General features: G+C 45.0%; 2 protein-coding genes across 8 annotated transcripts in view; both read left to right on the top strand.

Annotated features, from left to right (window-relative positions):
• The window catches only part of LDLRAD3 (low density lipoprotein receptor class A domain containing 3), a 182,912-nt gene that overhangs the window by 136,460 nt on the left and 31,640 nt on the right, over positions 1–14,812 (top strand). The window lies entirely within an intron of this gene.
• Positions 5,028–6,612, top strand: LOC125638661 (uncharacterized). The gene is made up of 2 exons (XM_048854736.2): positions 5,028–5,621; positions 6,203–6,612. The coding sequence occupies exons 1-2, from the start codon at positions 5,039–5,041 to the stop codon at positions 6,283–6,285; spliced, it is 666 nt and encodes a 221-aa protein (XP_048710693.2). The 5' UTR covers positions 5,028–5,038; the 3' UTR covers positions 6,286–6,612.

Below are 14,812 nucleotides of genomic sequence, written 5' to 3' on the forward strand. Positions count from 1 at the left end.
CTACAACAACACACCTGAAAACACCTCGGGAACAAAGACTGAACTGTGAGAAGTGATGGTCCCAGGCTAAGAAAACCTGGGAAAGCCAAGGCAACCTGTGCCTTAAGAATCTGCCAGCCAGTTTATCAGGGTGAGAATTTGTTAATTTGTATCCTGCCTACCTAGTGTGTTAAACTCAGTCTACTGTTTTTGTTTATTTACTAAGGTAATCTGCTTTGCTCTGTTTGCTATCCCTTTTAACCACTTAAAATTCACCTTTTGTAGTTAATTAACTTATTTTTTGTTTATAATAAACCCCAGTTTGTGATTTCTAACTGGGGGAGGGGCAACAAGAAGTCATGCACATCTCTGTTCATGTTGAGGAAGAGGGCAGATTTTTCTGTACAATGCAAGACCGTTTTATTTTGTGTATCTCCCAAAAGGGGTGTGCATGTCAGTGCTGGGGGAGTCCTCTCACACAGAGTTAACTTCAGTCTGTGTCTGCGGCGTGGTGTGGCCCTACCTGTGTGTGTGTGTTTGTGTGTGTGTGCACGCGCGCTGCAAGAGGCCAGAGAACATAATTCAGCAAAGCAGGGAGAGGGACCCCTGGTTGGTTAGGCAAGAGAGGCTCAGTGAAATCCCAGTACATCAGGTGGCACCCCAGAAGGGGGGTCCAACCCATCACGGTGCCATTAAAGAAATTCCCTGCATTGGGCACCCCATAGAGGTCATCCTCATACTGTCTGGCAAGCAAGAGAGTGTGCCTTCTGCATCACCCTTAGACAAATGCAACATGCTATGTTCTTCATGGCTGAACTGCTGTAATAGCTCAGTGAGGAGTAGCTGTATCTGTAGCCCTACCATTTACTTGTCCTCATTCCTTTTGGCCCCACTGCTTACCCATCCCTAGGAGAAAAGCTTAAGGCATACAATTGTTCATGTCCTTTATGTGGGAGGGATGCCTAAGAGGCGAGGAAGGCTCCTTACAACTCCACTTTCTCCATCCCTTTCCCCCACATGCTTGCACAAATGCCAGGCACATTTTGTCACAAAGAGAGCAGTGAAGAAAGAAGTTTGGGTGAAGTGTACAGAACGGGTCTAAAATGGGACATAGCTGAATGGAGTCTTGATGTAGGCAAAGCAGGGCTGTGTAGAACATTTGTATACATGGGAAGTTTTTTAGTAAAAGAAAACACTTTTGAGTAACGTCTTGTAGACTGCCCTGGTATCTAGAAAAAACCTGCAGCAAGATCAGTTTATGCCTCAGCTTAAATACTTTTCGACTAACAGCCCTTGGATGTCCTGGTCGGATCCAGAAGAGAGGAGCCAACTTCTCTTCAGTTGGCAAGATAGGCTTTGACAAAGCTCAGTCAGCCCTTGGTAGCCATGTGCATTGGGCCCGAGTTGTTTTGTAGCTCTGGTGAATTGAAAATAATTGTATGGAGTGTAGGCTTGCAAGGTCAGGATCAGATTCTGATGGAAACTATTTTATTTCAGTAGCACAGTGTATTAAAAATTCATTGGCATTGGTCAGAAAATGAAACATGTCTGCTCATCAGTGTAAACTCCACCAAACGCCTCGAGCTAGACTCCAATATTAGTTCCAAATAACAATCAATTCAATGATATTTCTAGATGTGGTGGGGAGGGGATCTTGTTTGACAAATCTTAATGTCGCTCATTCTGAGAATGAGAACAAATGTCTGAGGGGTTTAAATCCCTATTGCATGAAAGAGCATTGTAGCCTTTAAAGGGGTAAAAATGGCTGACCTAGGAGAAGCAATATTCAGGTCAGCAAAATGTTCAGGGCCTGATTTTTATATCATTTATACCAGTTTAAATTAGGAGTTTGATGTCAGTGGAGTTAAGCTGTTTGTAAGTGAGATTAGAATCACACTTTTAGTGACTTTTGTATGGGAGACTGCTGACTAGTACGGTGGATATTATTAGTGAGCTTGTCTGTGTGTGGGGGGGAGGAATTCCTAGAGCTAGCCCTGCCAACCGAACTCTGGTTCCCCATGCCTGCTGCCATTCTGCTTTCAAGTCTGAACTCATAAGCCTATATAACCAGAATGCTGTAGGATAAAATTAGAGTACTCCTTGGGGAAGAGTGTTTAAAGAATCAACTGCTAACCTCAGTTATGAAAGTTAAGCCTGAAGCCAGAGAGAATGGTAAAAATTTATAGAATATAAAAAGTGAATGTTACTTTAACAAAAATCAACCCAATATTGATGGAATTGGCTTAGGTTCTCAGCTTTCCTTTCACAAGTCCCAATTCTGTCTGGCTTTTCTCAGACTTGCTTTATCAGTGTTCTCTTCACTCCCTGCATTCAGGTTTCAGTACAGCTGGTTGACAGATGAGGGGAAATTACATCTGTTTTTCTTTGAACACACTATATTAATTAAAATGCCTCCCACTGGGCTTGCACTTCTCTATAAGTAGCACATATTTCATTAACATTTGCTTTTTAAAACCAACAGGAACATAAGCTTAAGACTGCTTTAGCCTAAATGCTTTCCAAATTCAGTATGCATAATACAGCTCAGAGGCAGAGCAGTAAATATGGGCACATGATTTTGGGCACATGACAAATGTGTGTGGTGTTTTTTTAAATAGGGGGAGAGGGGTAAATAATGGGCTTAGGTTTTACCAGCAAAGTTGACTGGCAAGAACAGACCAAAGAATTAAAGCTATAATTAAAAAGGAACCAAGTTATAAAAGAGTGGATTTGAAGTGGGTTCTGATATTATCTGAGTGCAAGAGGCTGGGCTGCCATGATTTTTCTTGCTGTGGTGCATTCAGTTACATGTTACCTACAGTCAAGTGGCTTTCTTTAGGACAAACCTTGGCTTTCAGTGGAGGGGAGTCCTTGAGCTTCAGAATCCCACCTATGAAGCTGGAAGAGAATGTCCTTTAGGACAGGAATTCCCTTGATGGACAGGTGGAAGCAGGTCTTTTAAAGCAGACTTTTATTTTTATAAAGGGCTTTATTTTTATAGCAGGAGAAGCTTGGAATTCAGTAGGAGGAAACCGATTGATGCCATAAGAACCAGGGAGGAGGAGGTTTCCAGTGCTGGTTGGTTTGCAGTAACTCATTAAGAGAGGAATTTTTAGGGATCTAGTGAGAGAGCGCTTCAGAAACCTGCATTGAGTTGTAGGCTAGGACCTAGGCAAGGTGCCAACTGTCCTTACCAGCTTCCAACAGATCTTTGTTAATATGATATAACTAATCGTTTTCACAGTTAACTAAACCTGAACAGTCTACGGAGGAGGAATGAAACAGAAACGTGTCCCAACTAGAAAGGGGGAGTTTGTGTGCAGGGTTTCAAACATTTACCTTACTCTTACTAGCCCAAGTACTAAGCCTATAGTGAATGCTTACAGACTTTTGACTGCGGCATTTCTCTGCATGCATTGGTAGAGTAGTATACTTAACTAAATTTCATGACATTTTTGTCTGTTGGATGTTGCACTGAAAATCCTTTCCCCTTTATTTAAAAGTAATTTTGGAAGTATTGCCCTGGGCTATGTAATTGTGTTTATCTTGACTCAGCCCGCACTTAAAACTGCCGTGCAATGTAAATGCTTGTTTTATCAGGATGTATAATTCATGAAATTAAATACATTATATTAATTCCAGTTCGCAGAGAAACAAACAGAACAGTGAGTGAAGACAGAGTTAGACTCAGGATTTCAGCCAAGAAGCTACCTTAATGAGAAGTCTAAAGGAGTGTTCACAGCTAATGTATGCCATTATTTAAGAACATGTGGATAGCAGCTAACACTGAAAGTGATCATATGACAGAAATGCAGACCTTGTTAGTTTTGAAGGGTTAATGGCATGGAGGTGTCAAGTAAATGTCCTAAAAATGGAACCTTGGCTTGAGCTGTTGTTCAGCAGACCTGTGTTCAACCAATGTGCATCCTCGAGCAAGGGACTTCCAGCTATTCCCACTCTCCTAGCTGGTAATATTGAGAGACAGTGGGGTGAACCCAGACTCCAGTGGGTTGAACCCAGACTCCAGTGGTGAGAGTAACTGTCTTACTGCTCAGCTATCCCTGCCTGCTGGCCAGATAGGTGTACCTGAGATGGTCACCCATGGAAGGGAAAGATGTGGTGAGGACAGCTATCTTGAGGGGGAGGGGAGAAAAGAACTGGTGATTGGAATTCTAAAATGGTGACCTGAGAGTAAAGGTAAGGACTCTGTGGTAGGAATTGAGGTGGGGATTTGACTAGTTTAGGGCCATGGGTCCAATGAAGACCCATGCGGTGTCTAGCACAGTGGTTTTCAATCTTTTTTTCATTTGTGGGACCCTAAAATATTTCAAATAGAGGTGTTGATCCCTTGAGAAATCTTAGACATAGTCCGCGGACCTCAAACCACTGTTCTATGGTAACGACAACCTTTCGCGGACCCCTTAGACATGGTCCATGGACCCCAGGTTGAAAACCAGTAGCCTAGGGATCCACTGCAAGTGAAGCCAAAAAAAAAAGGTTTTGTAAAAACACTTAGTGAAGAACAAGGTAGAATCTAAGTGTTATAGAAGTGCTGTGTAATGAACGTTCTGTTTGGAGTCTGAGAAAGATGTGGTGATGGAAGACAGGGTGGGTAGCGTGTTAAATCATCAATTTCTCTACCTGTCATAGTATTCTCAAACTGATTTCAGTTATCCTCCTAGGCGCAGTCTATTGTGAGCCTTAGCCCTGGTCTACACTAGGACTTTAGGTCAAATTTAGTAGCGTTAAATCGATGTAAACCTGCACCCGTCCACACGATGAAGCCCTTCATTTCGACTTAAAGGGCTCTTAAAATCGATTTCCTTACTCCACCCCGACAAGTGGATTAGCGCTTAAATCGGCCTTGCCGGGTTGAATTTGGGGTACTGTGGACACAATTCGATGGTATTGGCCTCCGGGAGCTATCCCAGAGTGCTCCATTGTGACCACTCTGGACAGCACTCTCAACTCAGCTGCACTGGCCAGGTAGACAGGAAAAGAACCGCGAACTTTTGAATCTCATTTCCTGTTTGGCCAGCGTGGCAAGCTGCAGGTGACCATGCAGAGCTCATCAGCAGAGGTGACCATGATGGAGTCCCAGAATCGCAAAAGAGCTCCAGCATGGACTGAACGGGAGGTACAGGATCTGATCACTGTATGGGGAGAGGAATCCGTGCTATCAGAACTCCGTTCCAGTTTTCGAAATGCCAAAACCTTTGTCAAAATCTCCCAGGGCATGAAGGACAGAGGCCATAACAGGGACCCGAAGCAATGCCGCGTGAAACTGAAGGAGCTGAGGCAAGCCTACCAGAAAACCAGAGAGGCAAACGACCGCTCCGGGTCACAGCCCCAAACATGCTGCTTCTATGATGAGCTGCATGCCATTTTAGGGGGTTCAGCCACCACGACCCTAGCCGTGTTGTTTGACTCCTTCAATGGAGATGGAGGCAAAACGGAAGCAGGTTTTGGGGACGAGGAAGATGATGATGATGATGAGGTTGTAGATAGCTCACAGCAAGCAAGCGGAGAAACCGGTTTTCCCGACAGCCAGGAACTGTGTCTCACTCTGGACCTGGAGCCAGTACCCCCCGAACCCACCCAAGGCTGCCTCCTGGACCCAGCAGGCGGAGAAGGGACCTCCGGTGAGTGTACCTTTTAAAATACTATACATGGTTTAAAAGCAAGCATGTGAAAGGATTAATTTGCCCTGGCATTCGCGGCTCTCCTGGATGTACTCCCAAAGCCTTTGCAAAAGGTTTCAGGGGAGAGAGCCTTATTCTGTCCACCATGGTAGGACACTTCACCACTCCAGGCCAGTAACACGTACTCGGGAATCATTGTAGAACAAAGCATTGCAGTGTATGTTTGCTGGCGTTCAAACAACATCCGTTCTTTATCTCACTGTGTTATCCTCAGGAGAGTGAGATATCATTCATGGTCACCTGGTTGAAATAGGGTGCTTTTCTTCAGGGGACACTCAGAGGTGCCCGTTCCTGCTGGGCTGTTTGCCTGTGGCTGAACAGAAATGTTCCCCGCAGTTAGCCCCGGGGAGGGTTGAGGGGGTAGCCACACGGTGCGGGGGAGGCAAAATGCGACCTTGTAACAAAAGCACATGTGCTATGTATGTGATGTTAACAGCAAGATTTACCCTGAAAGAGTGTAGCCACTGTTTTATAAAATGTGTCTTTTTAAATACTGCTGTCCCTTTTTTTTTCTCCACCAGCTGCATGTGTTTCAATGATCACAGGATCTTCTCCTTCCCAGAGGCTAGTGAAGATTAGAAAGAAAAAAAAAACGCATGCGTGATGAAATGTTCTCTGAGCTCATGCTGTCCTCCCACACTGACAGAGCACAGATGAATGCGTGGAGGCAAATAATGTCAGAGTGCAGGAAAGCACAAAATGCCCGGGAGGAGAGGTGGTGGGCTGAAGAGAGTAAGTGGCGGGCTGAAGCTCAAATGTGGCGGCAGCATGATGAGAGGAGGCAGGATTCAATGCTGAGGCTGCTGGAGGATCAAACCAGTATGCTCCAGTGTATGGTTGAGCTGCAGCAAAGGCAGCTGGAGCACAGACTGCCACTACAGCCCCTGTGTAACCAACCGCCTTCCTCCCCAAGTTCCATAGCCTCCACACCCAGATGCCCAAGAACACGGTGGGGGGGGGGGCCTTGGGCCAACCAGCCACTCCACCACAGAGGATTGCCCAAAAAACAGAAGGCTGGCATTCAATAAATTTTAAAGTTGTAAACTTTTTAAGTGCTGTGTGGCATTTTCCTTCCCTCCTCCACCACCCCTCCTGGGCTACCTTGGTAGTCATCCCCCTATTTGTGTGATGAATGAATAAAGAATGCATGAATGTGAAGCAACAATGACTTTATTGCCTCTGCAAGCGGTGATTGAAGGGAAGAGGGGAGGGTGGTTAGCTTACAGGGAAGTAGAATGAACCAAGGGGCGGGGGGTTTCATCAAGGAGAAACAAAGAGAACTTTCACACCCTAGCCTGGCCAGTCATGAAACTGGTTTTCAAAGCTTCTCTGATGCGTACCACGCCCTCCTGTGCTCTTCTAACCGCCCTGGTGTCTGGCTGCGCGTAACCAGCAGCCAGGCGATTTGCCTCAACCTCCCACCCCGCCATAAACATCTCCCCCTAACTCTCACAGATATTGTGGAGCACACAGCAAGCAGTAATAACAGTGGGAATATTGGTTTCGCTGAGGTCTAAGCGAGTCAGTAAACTGCGCCAGCGCGCCTTTAAACGTCCAAATGCACATTCTACCACCATTCTGCACTTGCTCAGCCTGTAGTTGAACAGCTCCTGACCACTGTCCAGGCTGCCTGTGTACGGCATCATGAGCCATGACATTAAGGGGTAGGCTGGGTCCCCAAGGATAACGATAGGCATTTCAACATCCCCAACAGTTATTTTCTGGTCTGGGAAGTAAGTCCCTTCCTGCAGCTTTTGAAACAGACCAAAGTTCCTGAAGATGCGAGCGTCATGTACCTTTCCCGGCCATCCCACGTTGATGTTGGTGAAACGTCCCTTGTGATCCACCAGTGCTTGCAGCACTATTGAAAAGTACCCCTTGCGGTTTATGTGCTTGGTGCTCCGGTGCCAAGATAGGGATATGGGTTCCGTCTATGGCCCCACCACAGTTAGGGAATCCCATTGCAGCAAAGCCATCCACTATGACCTGCACATTTCCCAGGGTCACTACCCTTGATATCAGCAGATCTTTGATTATGTGGGCTACTTGCATCACAGCAGCTCCCACAGTAGATTTGCCCACTGCAAATTGATTCCCGACTGACCGGTAGATGTCTGGCGTTGCAAGCTTCCACAGGGCTATTGCCACTCGCTTCTCAACTGTGAGGGCTGCTCTCATCTTGGTATTCATGCGCTTCAGGGCAGGGGAAAGCAAGTCACAAAGTTCCATGAAAGTGCCCTTACGCATGCGAAAGTTTTGCAGCCACTGGGATTTGTCCCAGACCCGCAACACTATGCAGTCCCACCAGTCTGTGCTTGTTTCCCGAGCCCAGAATCGGCGGTCCACAGCATGAACCTGCCCCATTAGCACCATGATGCATGCATTGGCAGGGCCCATGCTTTCAGAGAAATCTGTGTCCATGTCGTGATCACTCACGTGACCATGCTGACGTCGTCTCCTCACCCGGTATTGCTCTGCCAGGTTCTGGTGCTGCATATACTGCTGGATAATGCGTGTGGTGTTTAATGTGCTCCTAATTGCCAAAGTGAGCTGAGCGGCCTCCATGCTTGCCTTGGTATGGCGTCCGCACAGAAAAAAGGCGCGGAACGATTGTCTGCCGTTGCTCTGACGGAGGGAGGGGCGACTGACGATGTGGCTTACAGGGTTGGCTTACAGGGAATTAAAATCAACAAAGGGGATGGCTTTACATCAATGAGTATTTCAGGCAGGACTTCACGGAGGGTTCCAATAAGAAATGGTGCACCTAAGTAATTGTTCTTATTGTAACAAGCAGGTTGGTCTGGCCTCTGATTGATACATGGCTAGATTTACCTCGCTGCACCTTCTCTGTGAGTGACTGCAGTGTGACCTAGAGGAATGTGACCTAGACAGGGGAGGGGGGGGAAGCAAATGAGTATAAAAAATATCTGGTCTATTTCTTGTTTTGATCCACTCCATCTATCTTTTACATCTTTGGCTGGCAGCAGACTGTGCAGAAGAACTGCAAGCCATCCACATCTCATGGCTGCTCGGCAGAAGATGGTACAATAGGACTGCTAGCAGTCCGTATCTCTTGCCTGCTCACCATAAGATGGTTCAATAGGACTGACTGCAGGACTAAAGAGAATGACCTGGTCAAGTCCCTTCTAATGTAGTCCCTGCGCCCATGTTTGCCCAGGCGCTCCTGGCCGACATGGCCAGGAGCACCTCGGACATGACGATGACGGCTACCAGTCCTATTGTACCGTCTGCTGCCACAAGGCAAGGGGTTGCTGCTGCTGTGTAGCAATGCAGTACCACGTCTGCCAGCACCCAGGAGACATACGGTGACGGTTACCTGAGCGGGCTCCATGCTTGCTGTGGTATGGCGTCTGCACAGGTAACTCAGGAAAAAAGGCGCGAAACGATTGTCTGCTGCTGCTTTCACGGAGGGAGGGAGGGAACGGGGGCCTGACGATATGTACCCAGAACCACCCGCGACAATGTTTTAGCCCCATCAGGCATTGGGATCTCAACCCAGAATTCCAATGGGCAGCGGAGACTGCGGGAACTGTGGGATAGCTACCCACAGTGCAACACTCCGAATGTCGACGCTTGCCTCGGTACTGTGGAAGCACTCCGCCGAATTAATGCACTTAGAGCATTTCCTGTGGGGACACACACACTCGAATATATAAAACCGATTTCTGAAAAAACGACTTCTATAAATTCAACCTTATTCCGTAGTGTAGACATATGATGTCATTCCAAGGTACAGCGAGCCCTTCCTTTGCTCCAGTTCTGAAAGTTGCTTTCGAAGACATGGGGATCTCCTCAGTCTGTGAAACCCAATTTATTGGCAAACTCCCTTCAGGAGACTGTAAACTATAAAAAAGCCATTATTTTTTGTGCTCTGTAGGTTTGTATCTAAACAGAGCATAAGACCCCGGTGTATTTCTAAAGATTCACAGGACTATCTCGCGTTGAATGTGGGGAGAAGGTTGCTGTACTGGAGACTTTTAGTTGTGATTTGCTCTTGATACAATATTTACATTTTAAAAATCAGTCAGTCCATATGGCCACTATTGCTTCTGCCTAACTAGAGTTGGCAGCTGTAGTTGTATAGTTGAACACTTGGCAAGTGCATTTCTGAATGACCCTGGCCTTCCTGGAGTTCTATCCACAGCCAGCATCACAATAACCTTTTGAGAAGTGCCGTAACCCATAGGGATTCATGGCCTGAAATCTCAGTGAGGTAACAGAATGAATGTATAAACATAAAGGAAACAGCCTGCCTGGTACAGGGACTGGATATCAGTAAGGCCCTACCAGTTTCACAGCCATGAAAAATATGTCACAGACTCTGAAATAAGCCCTTCCCCATGAAATCTGATCTGCCTGTGCTGCTGGGAATGCCCCATCCCAGGCTCCTAGCTTCTAGGCCGAGCTAGGCTGGAGAGGGACAGGATTTGTCATTCCCCCCTGCACAGCCGCTCTTGATGGGGAGACCAGACCTACCTCCAGAGGCAGGGCAGAAGTGAAGGTGCTACGACTTCTGCCCAGGCTCAAGGCTTCCACACCTCGGGGCTTCTGCCACTCATGGCTCATGCCAGGGCTCGGGGCTTCTGCTCCCCACAGCTCCTGCTGCAGCACAGGGTGCCTATTTTTCGGGGGGTGGGGAGGTGCAAACTGACCAGGGCTCATGCGTTAATCTGCCACTGGTTGGGGCTAGCAGTTAGGAGCTCCGGGCTGGGGCGATCCCAGCAGCACAAGGTGATCAGACACACCTGCACCTCTGGGAACCTCCTCCTGCTGCAGAAAGCTCCAGAGCTGCTGGTTTCACAGCCTCCTCCTGCTGCAGGAAGCTGGCCTTTGAAGGCACCACAGACATGAGAGTGTCAATCCCTTGACCCCCCACTACAACAGTTTTGCGACACGGCTCCCAATCCTCTTTTGGGTTGGGACCCCCCATGATTACAACACTGTGAAATTTCAGATGTAAACATCTGAAATCGTGATTGACCAATTTTAAAACTCTCTGCCCATGAAATTGACCAAAATGGACTGAATTTGGTAGGGCCACAGATATCACTGATGTGGGTCTGACATTGCTGACAGCCAAGCCCAGAACTCCTTTTATTTTCGGTTTTGGGGAGAGAACACCTTGACATTGCCCCCCAGGCTTTTTGTTGTCACCCAAGTCCCTTATGTGAAAAGGCACCTTTTCAGAGAGACTACCATGGGAGCTGCTAATTCCTAAGAAAATGCCCATGCTACATGTCTGAAAGGAAACATTCCGAAATTAGTCTCCTCCTGCTCCCTTGCACTCATTCAGAACACCAAAATAAACTCTCTCCCAGTTCCCCTCTCTCTTCTGGTTGGTTTCATACTGGCTCCTCCATGCCCCAGCCCCGACTACCTCATGAAATGTGCTTCTGTCTCTTGGCTCCTGTGCGGAGGCAGCCTTCTAGAATCAATGGCTGAAAGAGATGGTTCTTGTCAGAAGAGCAGGTCAAAAATGGAAGGTGTCAAATGAACTTTAGGATGCTCAACGTCTTTGAAATTCATGCCACATTTTTACTGAGATAGGTTGAAATAACTATTTCAGAGCCAAACAGGGTTACATATTCTCCCTGTTCCCTATGTTAATGGGTAAATGGATATTCTTTAATGTAGCATTTTCTTTTCTTAGATAAAAGTTATTCTGTAATTGAACTGTTCCTTATTTATTTGCAAATAATATTCAAACATGCAGGAGGACATAGCATCATGCTACAGAGAATGTGTTGTTCAACCAATAGGGGATAAGCTCCTGCATTCAGCATCTTGCCAAATGGGATTTTAGGTGAGACTGAGGTCAACTCAGTAACCTTCCTTAGTTCCAAGGGGAAGCAAGTTCATTTAAATTGCAGCACTAATTAAATCTGCAGATCTGCTTAACCAATTTGATATTTAATTAAGGCAGAAGAGTGGTATTGGAATAGTGAAAGTGAGTGGCAGTCAGCCTTGCTGGAGTATGAAGTTTTCTAGTTCCTTTAAATTCATTTTTCCTGATTCTTCCCCCGTGCCCGCCTCCCCCCCCCCCAATGTTTCTGGGCATATACACATAAATTATTAGAAAATATGCAGTAGAATTATACTGATACATATGGCTTCCTAAAGGGTGTTCAAAGTGTTTTGATCCTTGCCACAGAAAACAGACTATTTTGTATGTAATCAGAGGAGTTCAGAGCACTTCACGCCAAACCACGTATTCTATATGTGTAATATGCACATGTGCTATAATATTGTCAGCACTAAAAGAACACTGAAAGATGGCATATAATAGACATTTAATTTAAATGGTCTTAGTTTGTAAAGCACGTTGGGATTATAGAGGCACTATTTCAATGTAGGTTGCTATAATAAAAAGCATGCTTTTGAATTTTCAATGTTTCTTTCCCTTTTTAAATTGGACAGTACAAAAAACAAATAAGGATTTTACTCAATGGATTGCAAATTACCCAGGAGACTGAATTGTTGCTGTCAGACACTACACCTAGCCTAATCTATTCAGTATCTCCTAGTTAATACTACACACAGCTCATAGGCTCAATAACCCTTAGACTACTGATATAGAACAAATATCACCCACTCATTTGTGTTACTGATCAGGGATCGCTAATCATACCTTCTTACCTGCAGTTGTACTCAGTACCTTTTTTGCACCCTCTGCCTCTTGGCTTCAATGAGTGTTCTTTTTATTATCTTTTTAATTACTCCCCGATCCATCCCTGGGAATGTACTATTTGCTTTGTTCTCAGGAGCATTAAAATGAGCAATTCCCTTTCGCCATTAAAGGTCCATCTTCATTGTAATAACCATTTTAGGGATCCTGGCTATGACGGGATCCCTAACATGGTGAAAACAGTTCTGTCTTACAGGCGAGTCCCATCTGCACTAAATTTTTATCATATATCCCAGTAGCATTGCTGTGTCCAAGGCTCTAGCATCATTCAGTCACAAAATTTCATAGGATCGGTCCAATATAGAAGGTAGGTAAAATTTTGTGTTAAATGTCTGGGGACAACCATGTTACGATTCCCTAACATGAGGGCTATATTGCCAACAAACCTTTCAGAGCTGTCCTGTATCTGAAGGCATGGCTTACGTTATCCTTAAACCCTTTGTCTTTTGGGGCCTCCATTCTTCACCTGTTTTAATCAAAAGAAAAGGTAGCAGTGATAGCTTCCCCTTCTCATCAAATGACTGGTAGCTTGAGTCTCAGTGGTAATTTTATGGCAAAAGTGTGTGTTACCTTAGATATTTGTCCTTGCTGTGCTTTCCTTGGATGAGGTACTTTGGTTCTCTGGAGCATATGGGTTAAGCCAAGGAAAAGTGATTTTAACAATCTGAGCTCATCCCCACTGAATGGTGGTGGTTTTCTCATGATATCAATAAACAGATGCTAGACTGTTGAGAAGAACTTCATTTTTAAAGTAAGACTTCAGAGAATGGTCTTCTTTATTGCTGCTTTTGTTCTCCATGTCCCACCAGTTCTGTATAGTGCGGCCTTGCAAAATTGTCATGAAAAATCTGCCAATTTGGCTACATTTTCTCTCCATGGGGATAATGGAAAAATGAATATTTTACTTGCCAGCCCTACAACCACCACTATCTCTCCTGTCAAAAATGTCCTGGCTGACTAGATTCTTACAAGGCTTCTATAATGCATCTTTGGCAGAAGGAAACTTTTTTTTATTTAGAGTGATAAAACCAAGAAAATGGTGCCCAAAATTTAAGATGAGGCTTTATGGCAAAAATGGATTGACTTGCTTTTTGTGAGAAATTATTTTATTGGGACTAAAAGCTTATGTTGCTGTCATTGGCAGATGTTAAGGGCATAGGTTTAGATCAAATACCCTTTATATTGAGCCAGTTCATATGTGTCCATGTGGCACGAACTCGTGAGAGAGCCTCTTACTGCTTGGGTTGTTGGAGACATGCTGGGTATGCACTGGGCAGTTTTTGATGTAAAGAATGAATTTCTCTGTCTTTCAGGGATTGGTGGGGGAGAGCTTTACTTCACCACTTTAACCTCCTTCCCTCTCTCTGATCTCTCAAACCTCTTCTGACTGTGTTACTTAGCCTTTTTTTTCATTTTTCTAGTTATCCACCCTCTCTCTCATTTATGAGCTCTGTACAGACCTTAGGCTTTGCACTGCAGTCCTTGCCCCTAATCTTGTTGAGACAGCTTTGATAACTGTTACATGAAGAGAGGAAGTGTTGCTGGGGACAGCAGTATTGAAATGGAAGTTATGTTGAAATACACCGACCCTGTCACCTGGTCCTACTGTTCAGATTCTGGGAACCAGGTAGTCTTATGGAGACCACATCCCTGGTCTTGTATCTTCTTGAATATAGATTTCATTTCTAGACAAGACATGTGAAAGGCACCCACGCATTTGTCTTGGATGCAGGCCTGGCATTACAACTTTCATGTGAGCCTTTGACTTTTTTTTCTGAAAAGGGCCTCTCTCCAGACTGGTACAAAAAAACAAATCACTTGAAAATTGTCTTCAGAGTAGTTCCTCTTCCCCACGGCCCCCAACCACAGAGATATAGCCAGCACTGACCCATCCATAGTGTAAAAGATTAATTGGAAACATTGTGATGGTATTTACTCAAAACCATCTCATGCATTTTTACACAGGGAGAACGATTTAATGAGACTTTCACACAATTATACATTCATGGATCTTGAGGGATGTAAAGGGGGCGGGTTGCCACCTACCAATGGGTGATACAGTACTTGAGATTTTGTCTTCCTGTTTAGCACATGATTCTACCACCAGCATAAACAGTTCCCTTAGAAATGATGTTTAGATCTGATATTCTGATTCTAATCTGATATTCATGATTTTTATTTTTTTATTTTCTTGGCCTATTGCCTGACAGCTTTGCTTATCCAAAGAATTCAGAATTGCAAATGAAAAGTTCAAATCAAGCTAAAAATAATAAAATTATAGCTGCTTCTGATTTCCATATCATCTCCCCAGGGTTTCTGCATTCTTGTGTCAGCTTCCGCACAGCGGGAGATCTAGATGTTTTACAATATAGTATAAACTTGTGTTATATAGCATCAATCATACAAACCACATCTCAAAACTCAA

Source organism: Caretta caretta, chromosome 6 (genome assembly GCF_965140235.1).
Source record: "Caretta caretta isolate rCarCar2 chromosome 6, rCarCar1.hap1, whole genome shotgun sequence".
Classification (NCBI taxonomy): domain Eukaryota; kingdom Metazoa; phylum Chordata; order Testudines; family Cheloniidae; genus Caretta; species Caretta caretta.